The following is a 22123-nucleotide window of genomic DNA, read 5'->3' on the forward strand; positions in this document are numbered from 1 at the left end:
TATATAGCTGCGCACGAGCACAGTTCATTTAGCGTTGACTCGACGCGCACTAGCCTTATGCTGACAACGAAAATATTAAAAATAATATTATTTGACGAATAAATTCAATTTATTCAATATAATAAATTTATTTTATACAGCAATTAGTGTTTTATACAGCGTGTTCGATTATATGTATATATATTTTTTGAATAGTGTACGGTGTTTTAGTGTGGAATTGATTCAGAATGAATGGTAAGTTATGTTTTTCTGTGGTTACTATTTTAATTACAATTGTTTTAATTTTATTATAGAAAAAATACGAATTTTAATTTTGTTTTAAACTGTTACAAGGTCCGAATGAACAATGTTGTTTTGTAACAATACAATTTCTTAAAGTTTATTTATTATTCATATTAATATTTATTGTTGAACCTATTTAAATAGTAATTATTTTAATAACGTGAAACAATCTTAAAACAATAAAGTTCAATTACACAACTTTTAAAAAATTTTTTTACTAGAGCATGAAAGGTTATAAACATGTTAGTATAAAATTTATATGACTTTTGTAAAAAAATGTGATAATAATTAATTTTTAATTACTTAGTCCAATGTGTATATTTTTTAAGATCAGACATTCTCCTGCATATGTAGTAATGTAGGCTGAGTAAACCCAGTGTAAGGATACTCCGACCTCAACTTTTCATTGCTTGCCGATATCAAATAAACATTTTATAGTTAAAATTAAAACATTTAATGACTCTGGACGGTTTAAATTGTAACATTTCACGATCAGTAAATTTATATATCAAAGTAATGAATGTTCAAGACATTTTCATCTTAGCTAAGGCAAGTAGTAAAATAATATTCATATTTGTTTTGCGGGTAGGCAGAAAAAATAATTAAAAGTTAATCCTTTTTCTTCTGTTACCTTATTTAAACGTTGTATTCATTGGCTTATTTTAAGATGGTAATAAAATAAAATAATAAGAAGTACAAGAATTTTATAAATTACAGAATAACATATAGGCAATTTTATATTTCAAATAAATTACATAGTGTACGGGAAAGAAAAAGAAAACGAATAACATTTACCCGGATCGAGACTAAATTTATAACTATTCAGAATTCAGCTAAATGTGGAGAACGGGAGTGTCTTAATGGGGATAGAGTATCTTAACATTAGGTTCCTAGGTTCCCTCTGCTTAGTGTGGGGTTACAGCGTGAAGCTAAAAGAAATATTATTCCATAATCAACGGAAGCACGTTATTTTCCTATTATACCTGTATCAGTATAAGCGCGTTCGAGCGGATGCAAACTGACTTTATTTTCCACAATGCGTCATTTTAATTGTGCATACTATTAACGAGTAAGAACGGGTAATAATAGCTACTTATTAGTTATCTTGTATGATGTTATGAAATGTGTTATTTATAGCTCTATGCTTATATATTCTATTATACTTGTTTTTTCTTTTCTTTCAATCAAAATGTTTACGGTCAAGACAGAAGGTGGTTACTTTAGGGGCCAAATAACTGAACTAGCTAACGATTATTATAAGAAAAAAATGTAAGGGGAAAATTATAGAAGCAAGAAATTAAAAACACTAAATAAATATATGCACTTAGCTTCACGCTGTATCCCGCGCAAAGCAAAAATGACTATCACGCTGAACACCTGTAATTAAGGGGGCGTTATTTTTTTGCTTATAGTTTCACTGGACTGTTATAATTGTTCCTGATCTTCAATTTATATGTGTCAAAGGAAAATGTCTAACACCTTAAAAAGTTTTGTTAAGGCTTCTAATTATTTTTTTCTAATCTGACTCTTATAACATGAAAGTTGTGTTAAATTATTAATACACACAAGTTAAAATATACCTATATAGATCAAAGTGCAAACGTTTTGAATACAATGCCAATGAATTCTTTAATGAAGTCTTTTATTCGTTTTATTTAATTTATGACATGCGTATTTGGTACAATGGCTGTCGTTTTGCATTTAGTGTTAAGATATATTGAGTTACAATTTAGCTAAGTCACCGCTCTCCACTCTCACCGCTTCTTTTCTAAGTTTATAGAGGTCAGTCAATGAGAGTAATAAAACATGGGGAACTAGCAATGCTAGTATTGAATTAAATGCGAATAATAATGAAATGTTTAACTTAATTTGAAAGCAACTTGTTTAAACGAGATAACTAGGTACTCTTAACTATGTTTAGGTGGTTTTAACTATGTAACCAGAGAGAACGGAGCCCCAAAAGTGACGTTTCTCTCACTCTCTCTCTCTCTGAATAACTCTTTCGCCTCGTCCACTCTCAACATGTTCTTACAGGCCCTCCTGTATTTTAATAATTTGAAGACTTCTCGCTGTGAATGGGCATATAATTTTGTTGTTTTATCAGTAAACACAGTGTTTTAGAAGCCGTTGGATTTTCCTGTCTATTTTTATTGTAGTTTAAGTTTTTTTCTATCGTGTTTTACAATATATTGAAATATAATACGAAAATTACGTTAAATTGTTATTAATTGCGTAAAATTGCCTTTTCGAGAGCTTAAACTAAACGAACATAAAAATTCTCATATGCAAATCCTAAAATCAAAAGCCGCCAGTATAATATTTACATACATACTATCATTGTTGAGTTCTGCCACGCAATGCCTTGAAAAATTCGGCGGAAATAAATCCTTTCTAATAAAAGAAGAATAATAGAATTGGTTGGGTGAGATTTTGAACTATGCGTCTATTTGTCGCGTACATATGTACTTATCGCAAATTTAAGACTTGCACAATTTTGTCATAGATGAAATTATTCAAACTTTACCAAATTAAAATAGGGCGACATGAGTAGCACCAGTTTACAAATATAAAAGGAATCATCAAAATGGTTTAAGCAAAAGGTTTAAAAAAAACATTCGAATTGATAGCCTCCTCCTTTTACAGAAGTTGGTTAAAAACAATTTAAATATAGTCATCTCATCGAGTGGAGATCGAACCTGTGATCCTCGCGTGTTCAGTCATAAGCTATAAATATCTAGATATAAAATACTTTGTTACGAGTTTTACTATGATCATCTCACCATAGTAGGTAATACACATAAATCTTGTTTCGCGGAAAACAAGCAATCATTTCAAATACTTCACATACTTATGACGTTGTTACATAATTTTGTTTAACATGTTAATATAATTGTAAATAAATAATAGTTTATTTATTATTTAACGCCTTTGGGTCGATAATTATTTAATAAAAAAAATATATATTTTTTTTTTAACTAAACACTACAAATACGTGGACCGTACCTTTTTTCAGCATAATAAAATAATCAGTTTTAATTTTAATTTTATTTTTATCTGTTACTTAAAGTAGTTTTAAAATTGAACATAATTATCTCTAGGTATTTAATTCCTAATAGACTCCAGGTATTTGGATTGCCTTTTTCTACCTATTTGACTTAATTACTATTAACTTGAAACTTAGTGTTCTCGAAAACTGGTGACAATGATATATGGATTATATAGGGTTTTCGAGGGATGAATAATTTCGAGGAGTGTCTTAACAGAACACACTAGTTTATTTCAGCGCCGGAGAACGTTTTCCCGAGAAAAACTTTCCTGTGCCTCCTAATTATGATTATAATATTTGTACAATTTTGTGATTATAATATTTGTTTCATTGCTTTTAACAGTAGTTAAAAGCAATGAAAATATACTACAAAAACTTAAATGTAAAAAAAGGAGCCAAGTTTAACATTAAGAATATGCGTGTTTCTTGTCTTCGATGTAGAAAATTGAGAAATTTATCTAAAGTAATTAAATTTAAGGTTAATATTTAATAATTATTATTATAATCATTATAAAGAAAAATATTTGTTCTTCATAGCTAGAATGCTGATTTCTTCGTATTCTGCGTAAATCCAACTAATTAAATAACGAAATGTTGTACACTAGATTCTCTTATACCTTATATATATATATATAGAAGTCTTTTTTATATTTTACCGATTTAACTTCATTATTATTCATGGAAAATATCGCCAAATAACATTAATCATCTTTTTTCATAATAATTATATTCGTTTTAACACAGAAAAAATTCTTAAGTTATTATATTATAACAATATTAGCATATAATCTTTTTTCCGTAATAAATTAAATTATTATCTAAGGATATTAAGCTTTTTCTTCATATTTTCAATATATCGCTTTAAAGAGGTAATAAAATAACACTTTTGAATAATTACGTCTTTAATATGCTTTTATTAGCTTAACCTCTAATAATGTACGGGCTTCTAACAAAGTTAATTTTACCAACTTCATGGACATCGTAATGCACTGGACTGGATCAAAAAAGATAATTTTTTCCATACCTCGAAAGGGTATTTTGGATCAATTGGGAGGAGCAGAAGGAGATGTAGGGTTTATGTGTTGACATAGCCCTAGCCTCATATACGCAGCTAAAGCCTGTTTATGCATCTTTGATAATAACACGACGTATGAAAATCCAATTGTAACGTCAAAGTTTTCGCTAGCCAAAAGTCTATCGACATTGAGATCCTTTTAAGAAAATGACGCTAACTTGGACATGTATTGCGAAGACCAGGTAATCACATTTCCATACAAGCTCAGACATTCTGCAAGAACCTGATTTAAATACAATGTTTCTTTCAAATAGGAATCGAACCGAATTCACCATATCTCTTAAGAAGTCAGACACATCACCACTGTGCCACGAAGGCGTCGTTTGTTTATTTTCTATGCTACTTTACTACTTTGTTTACATAGCAAATGGTCATTCTAGCACATGTCCAATTAAATGCATCACAACAGTTCATCTTGAATATAATTAATTATCATCGAATTACTAAAACAAATAAGCTGTCAACATTAACCGTTGGATATATATATATAGGTTTTAAAAGTATTTACATTATAAAGCTTGTTTGTGTGAACGCACGAATCTCAGGAAATATCGTTTAAATTGATTTTATCTATGTTGTATACTCCATTTATTCAGGAGAGCTGAATGTTATATTCCATAAAGTTAATTATATCGATATATCCACTGTTCCTCTCTATAGAGAGTGCCCTAATTATTACTTATTTGATACTTGTCCTCGACCGTACGTTTCGACGGCCCCAACACTCGAGCTTCTTAGAACTTTATTTTTTTACATAGCCTATATAAACATGTAGTTTAAAATTGAAAAAAAAAACAATAATAAAATTCATCTAACACAATAATAAAATATAATTCGTAAAATATTTAGTTATCATAGAAAAAAAAAAATATTTTCCTTCCTTCACTCTGTAATATAAACGTAAATAAATATTTCACTTCCTCGAGTGGGGATCGAACCCACAACCGACGTGCTACAGTCACACCCTTGTACCGCTGTGCCCCGACGGCCTCAATATTACAGGCATTAAATAATTGACGTTTGCGTAACCATGGTGTCAATTAGATGTATTTATTAAGCAAATACACTTAGTTACTAATTACTTGACACAGTACATTGTTTGAATTCCTCTCTGTGGGATACTTATGTATGTTTTGCGGTGTTTAAGTAAAATATTTGAAAGAATAATATTTAATCAGCTTACAATTTTCTTTGGGAGATGTCACAAAATGTCATTGGAGTGTTTTGTGATTCATCCAAAGCTTCTATAGTTATATATATTCATGATGTAATATTGCCCTTGATCTTATTGCCTCATATTTAAACCAAAAAATCCAGAAAGTTAATATACCCAGATGATTTTACATTATGTAAAATCATCTGGGTTGTCGTTCCACAATGATTTATTGATTTTATGATTTATTCGTTACTATCAAGGAGGTGGAAACGGAGTGCGTTTACACTAGGTTCCCTCTGCCTAACCTGCTATATGCGGATACAGAAGAAAAGCAAAGTAATATTGTGTGCTAATTAATTTTCTTTTTTATTTCATATATCTAAATGGATATATTTTTGCCAGTTGCTATCTAATTAATATGAATTAATAATAAAAGAAAAGAAAAATAGCTATGGAAACTCCAACTTATATAACTACATACATTTAGATTGGCATTTTTTTATAATAACAGGATAAAGAAAATTATGTTGTTATATTACGGCTTATTAAAATGAATTAAAATGTTTCTTGTATCGATTGAATGTCGGTATGTCACTATATGAATAATATATATACCAGAGGACCCGTGAATACATAAATGTATATTTAGTTATATTTTTTATAATCTTACTACTAGTCGCCGTCGCCTAACTTTGCCTGACTTATGAAGCGTAGAATACCGTTCGCTCGCTGATGCTCCTCTACACTCCCCAAGGATCATTCTACGTGCCTAATTTCACTCAGTAACGGAAGATTTGCATATATATATATATATGTAGGTATAGATTTATTCAAGTTTTATTTCTATGTTTCTCAAAAGTCTCAACTCACTGCTCTGAGCTCCTCACCCTGCAATGACATTTGCACCTGCACAACGAGGATGAGGTCATGAAAATGACCAAAGATAGAATAGAATAGAATATACTTTATACATACAAAGATATAAAGAGAATTAATTAATTATATTTATAAAGCTGGAAAAGACTTAAGGAGATGTCTACATGATCTGCTTAAGTTAAAAAAATAAATAAAATATTGACGGTCAAACTGAATTTTGTTCTGTAATTTGAGAGTGGGTTAATTATCCAAAAGTATACGTTATACGTACATGTGGGCCAGTGATTATATTTAAATTTACATATTGGTAATCTTTTTATCTTGGTATTGGTATCTTTTTTGTTTTTACCTTTTAATATTGTACTGATAAAGAATGATCCTAGAAACTTTAAATAAATATTTAAACAGATGTAAAATACATTTTGTATTGTCATCGGATGTCTTGTTATCTTCATCATCTCATTCTTTATATATTGTCATCGGATCTTGATGCTGATGTACATTTTAAAGTGAATTTTAAAAATCGAATGGCAAAAAGTTGGTCAAAATGGCGCTGTAAGATTTTATTACTGTGCTGGCTTATAGATAAATAGTTTACTAAAGGTGAAGCTTTATTTGTTGTGGTAACAGATACAGGTGAAGCTAATACTAGTATGGCAAAAAAAACCATATTTTAAAATTTGAAATACCCAGTTTGTAACTCGCCATCCGTTTTTCGTCTTCCGTCATTCGTCACCTGGCATCCATTTTTTAAAAATCTAAGAATGCTTTTATGTATATTATTTGATACGTATTTTTATCGTTATAAAGAACAATAAAACTAGAAAATAAAACAATACGATCTACATTTAAATTATTTATAATATGTTATCATTTACATACGCTCTTATTAACAATGCATTTAATGCAAGGCTTAATTTTGTAATGCTTATATATTTAGTATATATATGTATGTAACATACACATATAGATTGTATTAAAATTACAACATTACTTCATACACTTGTTGATGATGCAACTATACTTTAGCCTTAATATAACACGGCTCTTCAATTATATTGATGTTTAATTATTATTTTTGTCAAGTAGTCAAAGAAAATATATTGTTACAACACTCCGTTCTTTACTTTCTATTTATTTGAAAGACAAAGTACTGCAAAGTGCTAAGACTCTCCGTCCACCACTGTTCTCCTCGTTTATAAAATATTTCATGTTGGATGATATATCTATTTTGCCTATTCCGCTATGTACGGGGAGGCAGCACGAAGCTAACCAGAATGGACAATTGATTTTTTTTAAATAAATTAAATTCTCCGTTCTGGTCTGGCAACTGCGCCTCGGTAGTGTAACTTAATGACAAATAAATATAAAATAAAAAAAATATGTAAATTTAAAATAGTGTAATAAGTGCGAAATGTAACGAAATATATAATGTATTTGGGTAACAATTGCGTAAGTAATTTTTCAACCGCGAATTCTTTAAGAATGTAGTGTCCGACACTGTCCATTTAGAAACTTCTATAGGTATCAAATGAGTATTCACCCAGCAAATTATGATTTCAATGAATTTGTAGCCATTTCGATAATAATAATGATATTTGTCTTAAATTTTTAATTTTTCATAAGAAATAAATCTTGGACAAACTCACCTGCGAAAACTCACCTGCGAAACAAGTAAAATATTTTCAATAGTATAAACATATTTAACTAAAGATTTATTTATGTCCGGTTTTGGTGAGTAAAACAAAAATAAGTGTTTAATAAACTAAATATCAACCTTATTTATCTATATTTTTTTGCCCATATTATCCTTTATCTTAAATCACTACAGAGATTTCTTCAAAAATATATGCACTCATTGCTAGGAAGCGACTTTACCCTACCTCTTTTACCTACAACGTAAAGAAACATATATATAAAAAATTTAATACCATAATTGTCAGTCTGTCTGTGCTATAGTTCACTTCGACTCCCACACATTATTTTGCGAAATCGTCCTTGCTAAAACTCTTAAAATATCATGAATCGTGTTATATCAATACAATCTGCATGTTTCAAGGCTTCAATATTTGTTGTGCCCAAAACAATCGAATGAATGATTGCAAGTTAAATATACTCGGTATATATAATATTACGGTTATTGGTTATACTCTTGTCCTACCTATTTTGGATTTTGAGTCCGAAGAGACGAATCGATATTAATATTATTTATATATCTATACTAGAGGCCGTTGTGGCGCAGCGCCACGAGGGTGTGACTGTAATGCGATGGTTATGGGTACGATCCTCACTCGAAATATTTATTTATGTTTATATTTCCATTTCTTCGCTCTGGTGTCAAGGCAAAGCGCGGCGTTGTGTTCTGCCACTCAAAACGCAATACCTCCGGAATTAGGCAGAAAGTGGAGAACGACCCGTCTTAACACTAGGTTCCCTCTGCCTACCCTGCTGTGTGCGAGATACTGCGTGAAGCTAAATATCTATACTAATATTATAAAATTGAAGAGTTTGTACGGTGTTGTATACTCCACTTAACATCAAGCTACTCGTTTCGATCTAACCCATTGTATCTGAGGTCAGACACAGGGAACCTTAAGTGTTGTGTCATACACAACTCTTAACTGACGACTCGAAGCAGCTATTATAAAACAAATAAGCAGTAACTTATGTTATTAAGCTACTTTTGCTCATGTTCCACCTAGTCCACCATATTTCCCGTTGCATGATATAAGTTGAGATATATCCCAAAGATATATATATATTTTTTTAATGCCAGTGTTCCACCTGCGGCTCTTAGCTGTCACAAACCTCTTCATACAAGCACTTTTCCTCATGCTTTTTATGTGACCTTCTTCCAGTATCATCGTTACTATGTTCTCGAAGGTCTATCGAAATCTCTTCCTGTCTTTAGAAAAAGCACCTGGTTAAAATTCACGCGTCATTTACAAATTAAATAATATTTAAATTAATCATATTAATTAACATTAATTATTAAATATTTGCATAATTATTATAATGAGCATATATTAAGTTAAGTTGTTTTAATCGATAGTGTATGAAAAAGTTTTAAGTTATTCACGCTTTTTTCAAGCCAGAAAAAAGGTTTTGCTATAAACTTTTTTTTTGCCGAGACAAGTCGTGGCGCAAGGTCACAAGCATGAGTTACATCACTCAACACTCGAGGTTCCCAGGTTCCCTCTGCATACCATGCTAAGTGCGGGATACAGCGTGAAGCTAAAAAATATATACATATAAGTATATTTTTGAGGTCGTCATAGCGCAGTGGAAAAGCGCCGGACTGTAAACGGTTGTGGGTTTGAATCCCACTCGGAGGTATGAATAATTTTTATATATGATATTTTATAGTATGCTTTTTATCACAGATAGAATCCCTTCTTTATAACCAAGAAGCCCTAGTGTTATAACATTATTTTTTTCGTAATTCAATTCACTTTCATAATTCGACCATGAGAATACCGTGATTCGTGAGTAAACTTTAGAAGAACTGTTTCTTTTAAATTTACTTTAATTGCTATGTTTAATTTTTATTGGTTTAGCTCAGCACTGTAAACGTGACGATTGTAGGTTCGATTCCCACTCGCGAAAATGAATAATTTTTATTTCCAATTATGCAATTTGGAATATATAAATTTATTTTGGCAATATGTGGGTTTCTAAAATGTTAATTTACATCACATATATTAAGAAGTCTTTTAAAAATTTATGATAATAGCCTAATAACCAATAACTAATAACCAGTATTCGAAGTCGAACCTATTAAGTACTTATATAAAAAATAATTGCTTAACATCTGAGCTATAGGTACAGTCAAGGCAAGGTATACCTTATACGTATGTATATATCGAGGCTATCCAAAGGTCGTTGCCTAGCTAAGTAACCAATCAATCACTATTAGGCGAAAATTATAGAAATGTCATTGACACGTTCGTTATATAGTAGCGGATGATATAATATGAATGTGGTAGCGAGGTCAAAACTATTACTATTTGTCACAATGTGCTAAAATACCTTGTTTTTGTTTTTTTTTAAACTTCATGCTGTATTCCACACTTAGTAGGGTAGGCAGAGGTAACGTGGGAACCTAGTGTTAAGAAACTCCGTTCCCATTAAGATACTTATTTACTCATACCTAATCATTGAATGTTCGGTCACTTTTAGTGATAAGATAACCTTTTCGGATTTTATTGTTAAAAAATCAAACAAAATTAGTAAACGGAGCGAGCAGGTTAATAAATTAAATATTTATTTAAGTCAAAATCGAACCCCCAACCATCACCACCACAAGCAATAACCTAAATTATTAAACCTTACGTCGTTAAGTGCTGTTTCTATAGAAATAGTAGTAAAGTATAAGTAAATTGACTCATATTATATTGTTTACAAAAGTTGTGGAGTATAGGTCATGACCATTTTGTACTTGATAATAAGACCATATGTTCAATATGTTTTTGACCATTGGAATGTTGACGAAATTTTGCCTTTAAAATAACACTTATTTATAGAATTTATTTAATGGTAGAGTGTAGGTCTCGTAAGTTTCTTTAAAATTTTAGTTTCACTTCGCGCTGTATCCCGCATATGGTATAGTAGACAGAGGGAACCTAGTGTTAATGTTAAGGAACTTCGTTCCCCACGCTCGGCCCATTTTGAACTTCTCTTCTTAACGCTTTTTTTGAACTTTCTACGTGGCGCTCTTGTAACAAGAACGAAGAAATGAAAATGTTTAATTTCCCCGAGCAGAAATCGCATCCACAACCATCACGTTTACTCGCGCTGTACCGCTGTACCACTACGCCTACGATGAAAGACTTTGAGATTTTTATAATAACTTTACATTATTAAGTGAAGTTTCTAAAATAATAGTCTAGTAACTCATTTAATATGAACAAAATGCGACGTTAGGTTCCGTCTCGTAATATATTATACTAGCCGACGCGCGCAGCTTCGCTAGCTTATTTAGGGGTGAATTTTAATAAACCATGAAATATGTGTTCAATGAAATATTTTTTAAGAGTCTAAATTTCAAATTTTATAAAAATCGGTGGTGATTTGAAGATTTTTCCATACAAACTTTCAACCCCTTATTTGCACCCTTAGGGGGTGAATTCTAGAAAACTATGAAACACGTATTCAATCAAATACTTTTAAAAATCTATATTTCAAGTTTTATAAGAATCGGTGCCGATTTAATTTTTGTTTTCATACAAACTTTCAACCCCTTATCTCACCCCTTTAGGGTTAAAATTTTACAAAATCCCTTCTTAGTTGATGTCCAGATTACGAAAGTAAACTTTTGTCCAAACTTAACGTTTTTACCATCAGCAGTTACGGCTGGGCGTGCGTCTTACCTCAGTCCTTTTATATATATAGATAAGACCGAAGGCAAGAATAGAGCTTTGACACTAGAATATCTCTACCTAAGCTGCTTTATGAATGCCGATTTATTTTTGATATAAAAAAAATTCAACACTACGATTAACAAAGTTGCTTAAACTTTATTCTAAACGGTACTGCCTATATTGTGACATGAGTGTGTTTTACATTAATTATACGTATTTTTCACTACAAATAACAATAGGAACTTCCAGCATTGTTAATACATTTTGCCATAGTTTCGTTAAAACAAAGTGTTATAGAAATCTGTACTTTGTTCCTACAGTACAAGTGTTTTTTAAAACAAGCTTTTTTAATAACCTACCTATTGCCGTGAGAATTTAAATATTGTAAGTATTGAATTTAAGTATTGTGATCATGTTGTTACCATTAGTAAATCGGTCAAGTGTGAGTCGGACATACTTGCGTAGTACGATTCGATTTCGTGAATGAGGTGAACGTTTTTCACGTTTCAGTGGAAGTTCCATAAAAATCACTTCAGCTGTTCCAGAGTAATTTGTGAACAGACTGAAAGATAATCAGACAAATACAATTTTCAAAATTGTTTGTTTATATTTTAGTATTGTGTAAAAAAATATATTCTCTTAAAACAACAATTATTTTGAATTCCCAAGCACTTTTATTTTATTTATATGTATAAAATTATTAAATTTTTTATATGTATAAAATTATTAAATTAAAAGTGTATTTTTGTATCACAATGGGTTACCCACGTTTTGGTTAATAAAATTACATGAGATTACTACTTTTTTATGTAGTTTTGTTGTAAAGAATTGATATTTACAAGAGTGCAATATTTTTTTTAAATTATAATTGAACGTATTAAAACATTTACATTGTTAAAAGTGAGACAATAGACAATAATAATTAATTATTATAACAGCTGAGGCGGTCGGGGCGCAGCGACAAAGCGTTTGATTACGTGGTGTCGGGTTCGACTCCCACTCAAGGGAATTAATTATTTTGCGTTTCCCCGCTTTGGTAACAAGACAAAGCGCGGCGTTGTGTTCCGCCACTCGACCCCGCTAGGCATAAAGTGCAAAGCTATAAAATCTATATATTTAACTAGCGGCCCGCTCGCGGCTTCGCTCGCGTGAAATACATGATTATTCTGACTGACTGATAGCCAAATGTATTGATGTTAATGAATAATTTAATTTACTCGTTCAGAAATAGCCTTAAATATTAAATTATTGATTTGGGTAAGGATTTATAATGTTCTTTGTAAAGTAACTATAATTATTGCATATTAAAATACATACCCAAATCGAATCAAATAATCCAAATCGAATCTAAAATAATTAATCAAATAAATACTTCGAACATCGAATCGAAAATATTTAATTGAAAACCTCCTCCTTTGTTTTGGAAGCCGGTTAAAAAAAAATACAGATTTATCACAAACAAATACATATTTATTATAAGTATAGATATGGATTGCTATATATTTGCAGGCAAACTCATGCCAAAAAAAAGTAATTGCCATTCAAATGCCAATTACTTTTTTTATAATGAACCGATTTTGATGAAACAAACTTTAGATGTTGAGTTGAGTTAAAACAAAGCAATTGGTCAAAGTTTTGAGTAAATCGGTTCAGTACTTTCGGAAATTAACGTGATCATACATACAGCCAGACAAGAAATTAAAAAATATATATTTTTGCTTTCTATTATTCTTTTTAAGTGTCCCTCTATCCATTTCAGTCAAAAATACTAAATGTACAGACAACATTTTTTTACGGTTTATTATATATAGAGAAGAGATTATTATTATTACACAAAATTCTAACAAATTTACATAATAATTAATAGCTATTAATCTAATGCATAACTTTAAGAATTATTTCTAATAGTTCAGATCAGTTTACTAATTGAATTTTTTAACAGTTCTCACGATGTGACTAAAACTTACAACAATTATTAAATAAATGTGTATCAATTAAGAATTATTATTATACCTACATTATAAACCGAATATTGCGTAAAATAGAAAGTTTGCTCATCTGAAGGACAATTACTGTTTTGCAATAAAAAAAAATACTTAAATGTTAATATAGTTCGCAATATGTTAGTATCGGGTTGGTTCTTGTGCCGGTTGCACCTTGAACTTACTTTCACGGCCACTTAGCGTCCTTGACTCGGTGGCCTAGTTCCCTCAAAGTTGTCTTGTTAAGTAAGTAAGTAATTTTTTATTGAGTAAAAATTTAAATTAAAAGTGTTATTTTAAAACTTTTCCCTAATATTTATCAGTGGGAACTTAAATATGAATATATACATTTGCATATAAAACTCTTCCGCTGCTGAATGATGCCAATGCATAGTGTACGCATAGCCAAAACTACGCGTGGTAATATGCAGATTTTTTTTTTCTCGTGATTGTATAAATGTATTAAGAGAGGATTTTAAAATTCTTACGAGAGTGGAAAAAAATGTTTCACGTATTCCGTAAATTGCAGGGTACGTAGGCAAAGTGAAACCTAGAAATCTAGTGTTAAGACACTTCGTTTCTATCAAGACACTTCCGTTTCCCACTTTCCGCCGAATTCTGGAGGCATTGCGTGTTAAGTGGCGGACCTTAATGCCGCACTTTGGCCTCGTTACCAGAGAGAGAAAATGATAGTATTATATCATTTCATTGAGTGGGAATCAAACCCACTACCTGCGGAGTTTACAGTCATAAACTTATATTCTATATATACATACTTGTGCTATTATTTTATTTCTTTATAAGTATTTCTTAGTTGTGATTACGAGTGGTGTAGGGTTCCACAGTACAACACTCAATGTCTTTTAATTAAGCAAAAAATTGAAGAAGTTAGACCGGAATATTAGCAAAATATTCGTGATAAATTGCATATCATTAACGCAAAAAATAAGAAGTAATTATTAAAAATGTTTTCGGTAATATATTTTTTTTGTCGTAACTAATATTGTCATTTACAATTAGTAGGTATATTTAGGGTTCCGTACCTCTAAAGAAAAAGCGAAATCCTTATAGGATAACTTCGTTGTCCCCCTGTGTGTAAGTCTGTCTAGACTATTTGTCTTAAGATTGCATGGGGGGTATCAAGATGAAATGAAAATTAAATATTCAGGCCTGTCTCTTTCAACGTCAAAGGATAGGAACGTTTATGTATAGTTTTTGTTGCATTTTGTATAAATTCGCTGCGTACTTAAAAGGGTACTACTGGGTACATCCTGTGACTCTACAATTATGAAATTTGGCAAGAAGTGGGAACTTACAATAATAATAAAAGAAATATCCTAAAATATATTTTAAAATTATATTTATAGTTAATTTTAACTTAAATTGTTCAGTCCCATACCAGTTGAGTAATTACAAAACAACAGGTACGGGGCCCTCGGTGGGCGAAACCGATTCACGCTTTCCCGTTTTTTATTTTTACATAATTTTGCGCTGTATCCCACACAAAGCTAGGTAGGCATGAATTGGGGTTCTGCCTTCCTATGTCCTTACTCTAAAATAATGTCTAAATTTAAAAATAAGTAACAATAAAAAAAGAAAATTCTATTATACTTATATTTTTATTTTCTTTTTTTTGTAGGTGCAGTGTCAAGCTACAACATGTCGATCGTAGATTCATATAAAAGTTTCATGGAGAGGAATAGCGGTAAGATTTTTATTTAAAGTATATTTAAATATTGTATGTATATTTATATCTCCGTAGCACAGTGGAGAAACATTTGACTCATATGTTTCTCCGTATTGTCAAATGTCGTATTTACGAGGGCTATAGATTGGATGCCCTCGAGGGCAATTACTTGTTTTACATTTCCTCGTTCTTTCAAGACAGAGCAAGGCGTTGAGTGCTACTAGGTTTCCTTTGCCGCTGCAAAAATATATATACACAGGTATAAATAGACACTGCTTTTCTTCATATTTCAGTTATATTTAAGAAGTAATTATTAAGAAAACATTTCTATAGGGGCTCATCTCAACATATTCAAAAATATATAAAAACTTGAACGTAGCGAAACAAAAGAACGTTCTATGTCGATTTTTTTATGAACATTTCTTAAAGTTATTAAAAATATATTTAAGAATTTAAAATAACCAAGTGATGAGTAGATACATACCTATATAATAATCGTAATTTACAAATTTCGTTAAGATTAATGTATTTTGCCATAAAACTTAATTTGAGTTAAATGTCAATTATTTTTTATTCTACCTCTATTAAATTACCACAAAAGTTTGCATCACAAGAAACTTAAAAATTTCACAACAAGAGCAAAGTTCGTTCTACAACGTGAATCATTCTGATGTTGAATTGGATACTTCGTGCAAAGGTGCGGCCGTAGCAGACGATTCATATTAAAAATATAAAATTATACTATGATAGCTATGACTGTTTTTGAATAAATGATTTTCATTTTCTCGCTGTGATGTTAAAGTTCAGGAGTTGGGTTCCGCCTCTCAACACACAATGTCTCCAAAATTAGGCAGTGCATGACAAACGGTCTTAACACTAGGTGCTTATAGCATAATTGGTGTAGGCCTACCCTGTCATTTGCGGGATACCGCTCGAAGTTAAAAAAAAAGGAAGTGAAAATATTTAGTAATATTAAGTATTATTTACCAAGAGTGGGAATCGAATCCACAATTGTAGCGTTTGCCATCACAGACATCATTCGATCTTAACAGAATGTGCCGTTATAAACAGGGATTTTAAAAAAACATAGAGAATATATAAACAGGGATCTTGAAAAAACATAGAAAATAAACAGAGAGACCCTGGTGTTAAGACACTACTTCCTTAAACTTATCTACCTTTCTAGGTAGATAAGTTTATATTTTTATAGGGTCGTTCTCGAATAAATAAACTCATAAAGTATAAACACTTCCGGTCCCTGCGAGGTTCCCTTTACCTACCCTGCTATGCGCGTGCACAAAACGGCCAATTGAGTTTATTCCATATGGTTTTATTAAGTACCAATATATATTAAAACATAACATCGTATTTTCAATACAGACCGGAGCGAAGGTTGCAATACGTTCATATAATCATCACGTTCCTAACAAATAGTCCTATAGTATAATAGTATGAATACAAACTATGTAATTATATATTATTCATAGGTATTATATGTAGATATTTTTTAAAGTCAGAATATTTATGTAATAATTATTATATAACAAAGATAGAATTATCTATCTATACTTCCTATGCTTATAAAATAAAACTGAAATGTTTGCTTGTTTAAACGTAATAATCTTAAGAAAAATTACGAAAAATTATTTTTTTATTGGATAATCTATTTATCAAAGATATATTAATATAATGTACAATACACACCTCTTAGTTTTTTCTATTTAGCCTCGGGGACAAAGCTACAACAAAAATTAAACTAAATACCAAATTTTTCGATTCCGATGCTATAGAAATATAGAATATGAGTCTAACTATTACAAATATTTTTAATTGAAAGAGAGAACTGAATGTTGCTTGTAAATATTACTAAGCATTACATTAAATATGAACAAAAATATTTCTTTACAGATCCTCGAACAGAACACTGGTGGTTAATGTCTGGTCCAGGTCCTCTCATCACTCTCCTGGCGACTTATCTCTATTTCTGCAACTCCGTTGGCCCTCGCTACATGAGGGATAAGAAACCTTACTCTTTAAAGAACACAATCATCGCGTATAATATATCACAGATTTTGTTGAGCATATTCTTAGTATATGAGGTGAGTTTTGTATTTGAATTTACTGCTTTTTAGGGTTCCGTAGTCCAAGGGTAAAACAGTAACTAATTACTAAGACTTCGCTTTCAGAAAAAAAGACAAACACTCAAATAAATGCCACCAACAAATTTTTTTCTTATATATCCTTCTAGCACGAGCACAAGCACTAAGTTTAAGCCTTTTTCTGGTATTCATAAAAATTTTAACTTTTTAAATTATGTATATTTATGTTTGTTTATTTATAAATATTTGTCCAAGTGGAGATTGCACACCGAACGACCTACTTAATAGTTTTACAATCATTGCATTTTATATATCTCGATATTGAAAAAGCTTTGATTGATTTTAAATTAATTATTTATTTATTTATCACCATTTATAGGCCACGAACTGAAGCGCAGGGTCAGAAGTATGTGACTGTAAATGTCACTGGTTGTGGGTTCGACCCCCACTCGAGGAAATTAAATATTTAATAAACGAAGAAATTTAGTGTCTTAATATTAAATTATCTCTGATTACATATATAAAGCAGGGTATGTAGAGAGATATAGTGTCGGGACACTACGTTCTCGACTTAATCTCTAATTTCAAAATATTATTGCATGAGAGAACTCAACAGCAAAACTAAATACAACGTATAATTTTCCAGGGTTTGGTGGCAGGATGGTGGAACGACTACAATTTCTCATGTCAACCAGTTGACTATTCAAATGACCCTAAGGCACAACGGGTGAGATTTTTTTATATTATTTAATATTTCAGCTTCATATTACCTTTACCGTCTTAGAAGGGTTGAGGGGAAACTTAATGTTAGCAAAGAAACTCCATTATTCACAGAATTAGAAACATTGCGTTGTGCGGTGGAAGTTAACCACGGTTTGTCTTGCAGAACGAAGAAACTTTATTAATTTTATTGTTTTTAAAGCGATATATCGTCGAAATCAAAACCGAAATCAAAATTACTATCGCGACCTAGTAGGTGGTAACCAAGAAATAAAAGGTGTAAACGCTTCGTGTACAATAATAACTTAGCAATTTACAAATATAATTATTTGCTCTGGAAATTAGCATTGATTTTCAATTTCGATGAGAATTCAATTCGCTTTTCTTAGTGAAGATTATTTTTCCTTTTTTTAAGCTTCACGCTGTATATGGGCATATAGCAGAGTAGGCAGAGGTAACGTAGTGTTAAGACACTCCGTTCCATACTTCCCGTTGAATTTTCTAGGCATTATGAAGTGGCACACAAGGTTGCTAGGTTGCTTTACAACGGTATGCAAGATACACCTTGAAGCTATAGCTAACTATATAGATAAATGCATAATTTTCATAAGAAAAAATATTGAATAGTTCTATCTAACCGACTATTTTCCATATACAGATGGCAGCAGCAGTCTGGTGGTACTTCTTCGCCAAAATAGTGGAGCTACTCGACACGGTCTTCTTCGTTCTTCGCAAGAAGAATAGACAGATTACGTTCTTGCATTTATACCATCACACCATGATGCCTATTTGCGCTTGGATTGGCACTAAATTCTTACCAGGTATTTTTTTTACTGTTTTAAATTTACTTGATATACAATCCTTCGAAAATGAGTGATGCGTTTGGAACAGGGAATCATAGCGATTAAAAGATTTAAGGCATTTATGCATCGTTTTTAATGTATTTTGTATGAAATACGCCGTATAGTCAATACTCATAGTGACAACTTAACAAATAAATGAAAAAATTTATAACTAATAAGTATTTCATAGGAAAAAAATATTATAAACTTATATTTGTTGTTGTTAATTTCATCCAAAATGAGCCCACAAATACCCACAAACTTAAGTTTGGCATTATTCGTCACGTTACCAAATATGTTGTACTATAGAGGAATTTCTGTAGACTTCCAAGTATGTCATTTGGAAAGAAGTGAAAACTTACAGTATAAATAAAGAGAAAAAAATCAAAAAATTACATTTATATTTAATACAATTATTTAATTTCCAGGCGGACATGGTACTCTTTTAGGAGTAATCAACTCGTTCATTCACATAATTATGTATACATATTACCTAATTGCTGGTTTAGGACCTCAATATCAGAAATATATTTGGTGGAAGAAGCACCTTACTACCATGCAATTGGTGAGTTAAATATATTTATATACGTAATTGTTAATAAATTTATATATAATGTACTTTTAATTGTTGAAATATTTACAATCGAATTGTTAAAAATAATGGTATAATTATTATGAAGCTTAAAATATTTTAAATAAATTATTATTATTATGTTAGTACTACAAAATAAAATTAATTAAACAATATCCTGACCTAATGTTTTAAGCAGATCGTGTTTTTTAATAAAATACTTTCTTTCATTTCAGATACAATTCTGCATAATTTTCTATCACAACTTTAGCGTTATGTTCGGTGACTGCAATTATCCTAAATTTATTAATTTTCTCCTTTCCCTCAACGCTGGTCTCTTTTTATATATGTTTGGAAACTTTTACATTAGAAATTACATTAAGACTGAAAAGAAACAAGAAGTAAAAGAAAACTCAACACCAGTATCGGCAGAAACGAAGAAAGATTGCTAGCGAATGTTTTCTTAAAATATTTTATTTATTAAATATTTCTTAATTAATTTATATAAGAATTTGGTTTAATTTAAGATATATATCGCGTATGTATATTTATTGTGTTGTCCTTATTCTAGGCTACAAAAAAACAAAAATTTAAACCATCTGTATAATTATATACATGCTGTGCGATATAAGAATTAATAATGTGATTTTATAATATAAGTATGTTAGTGGGAATTAATCTGAAATTTTAGGTAAAGGTGTTAATATCCCTAAATTTTGAGGCTGTCAGTTACAATTTAAAACTATTGTAGATACCGTCCATTTCTTTAACAATCCAATTCTAAATCAAAATTACTTTCGCTGAAAACAACACAAAAGATGAAAGTTTTACTCTGGTCATCTGTGTTAACTTCCGTGGTATAGACTATAACTAAATAAGAAATGTAATCATTTTTTGTTTATTTTAGCTTAGTTTTAACTATAAGATTATAACTATAATAGGTAACTGCCATTATATCCTAACATTAGTTTAGGAGTTACTATGCCACAAACAGATATATACGGTCATGGAATTTTAAAAATAAATTCGGTGTAGGTACAGGTTGTTTTTTATAAGACTATATTTTTATTTATAATAAAATAATTTAATTTATACATTGTATGGATGGCCTCATATTATGTACAAAGCTTTTCTAAAATAAAGTTAAGAAATTTAATATAAAATGAGATAGTATGATGATAAGATATGACTTTTATAGACGACCGGATATTTACGATTAACGTTAAATATCGTCGCTATAGTAGTAAACAGTGTTAGCCCACAAAATACAAGTTTCGAGGCAATAAAAAATAAACGTTAAACAATATATAATTTCAATAAAATCAAATTCCACAGGAATCTTCCATAGAAATTATTTACTTGATTAATAGTTCCACTTTTCGTTCGTTCGTTGGTTTTCTTTGTTCTCGTGTCGTCGCCGGCAATTTTCTTTGTGTATTATTATTTATTTTAATACGAAAAATGTTTCGCTGTCGCTTCTTCCTGTTCTTGTCGGAATTTTGAGAAATCATCATGACATTTATTTCACAATTAGGAGGATACACGATTTTTATGCACATTTTATTGTTTTCTTTTAATATGTAAAAGTTATTGTTATTAGAATTTGAATTTGTATATTAATATTTCGAAAGTCATTGTAATTATTTTATCACCTTTTTTGGTAATTTTTTCATGTTTCTTTAAATTATTTACTTCAAGATATTCACACAAGTATCCTTAATACAACTTACTTAGAAACTTACAAAATTACTTAAATCATTTCTATGAAAGTCATATTATGTATATATGGAATATTATTGTACAAATATTGAGAGTTTATTGGTCTACTTTTAATTGTTTGAAGTAATTGAACAACCGTGTCTAGAAACAGCAGTTAAAAATTTATTTTATTTTATAAAAGAAAATGTATGAACTATGAATACACCAAGAAAGACTTGTTTTTTATAGAAAAATAAATATATAAATAGATTTTATTTTTTATTAATATCCTTATAAATTAGATAAATACTATTATTAATCTTAAACAAAATTCCTGGACTTTTACAATGAATAAAAACATAACGTGAAACTAAAAAAGTATAAATAAAATGGAAATAATCGCATTTTTAATATTAAAAGTATATTGATGGTTTAGCATTTTTTAAGTTTTTTAACTATGTAATATTCTGTACAAACTAATATTCTGTACGAAGAAAAAGAAACAAAACATGCTAAAGGAAATAAATACAACAAAATAACAAAAAAAAAAAACAAATTGGTCGTTATATAGTTCTATTTTCTCTCGGTCGTGTTCTTTTGTTGAAAAAAATCAATGTTTTCAAAAATTTTGTTAAAGGTTCATCTATTAACAACCAAATAGGTACTGCAGTGATGAATGATAGCACTATGAATGTAATTGCTAGCTCAATCTAAAAAAAATACATAGAT

The 22123-nt window shown here is 30.2% G+C and overlaps 2 protein-coding genes across 2 annotated transcripts in view; one reads left to right on the plus strand and one right to left on the minus strand.

Annotated features, from left to right (window-relative positions):
• LOC146532884 (very long chain fatty acid elongase AAEL008004-like) lies at positions 1-21662 on the plus strand. Its single transcript, XM_085196349.1, has 7 exons — positions 1-234; positions 15417-15482; positions 17373-17563; positions 18210-18290; positions 18942-19104; positions 19554-19690; positions 19933-21662. The coding sequence occupies exons 1-7, from the start codon at positions 228-230 to the stop codon at positions 20146-20148; spliced, it is 861 nt and encodes a 286-aa protein (XP_085052475.1). The 5' UTR covers positions 1-227; the 3' UTR covers positions 20149-21662.
• Positions 19512-22123, minus strand: part of LOC146532885 (nose resistant to fluoxetine protein 6-like) — a 12608-nt gene continuing 9996 nt past the window's right edge. Inside the window, exon 13 of the mRNA XM_085196350.1 lies at positions 19512-22104. Coding sequence (XP_085052476.1) covers positions 21958-22104 — 147 coding nt within the window. The 3' untranslated portion in view covers positions 19512-21957. The remainder of the gene's footprint in view (positions 22105-22123) is intronic.

This window comes from Heliconius melpomene, chromosome 13 (assembly GCF_056956725.1).
Source record: "Heliconius melpomene rosina isolate 202511_hmr_F chromosome 13, ASM5695672v1, whole genome shotgun sequence".
Taxonomy (NCBI): Eukaryota; Metazoa; Arthropoda; class Insecta; order Lepidoptera; family Nymphalidae; genus Heliconius; species Heliconius melpomene.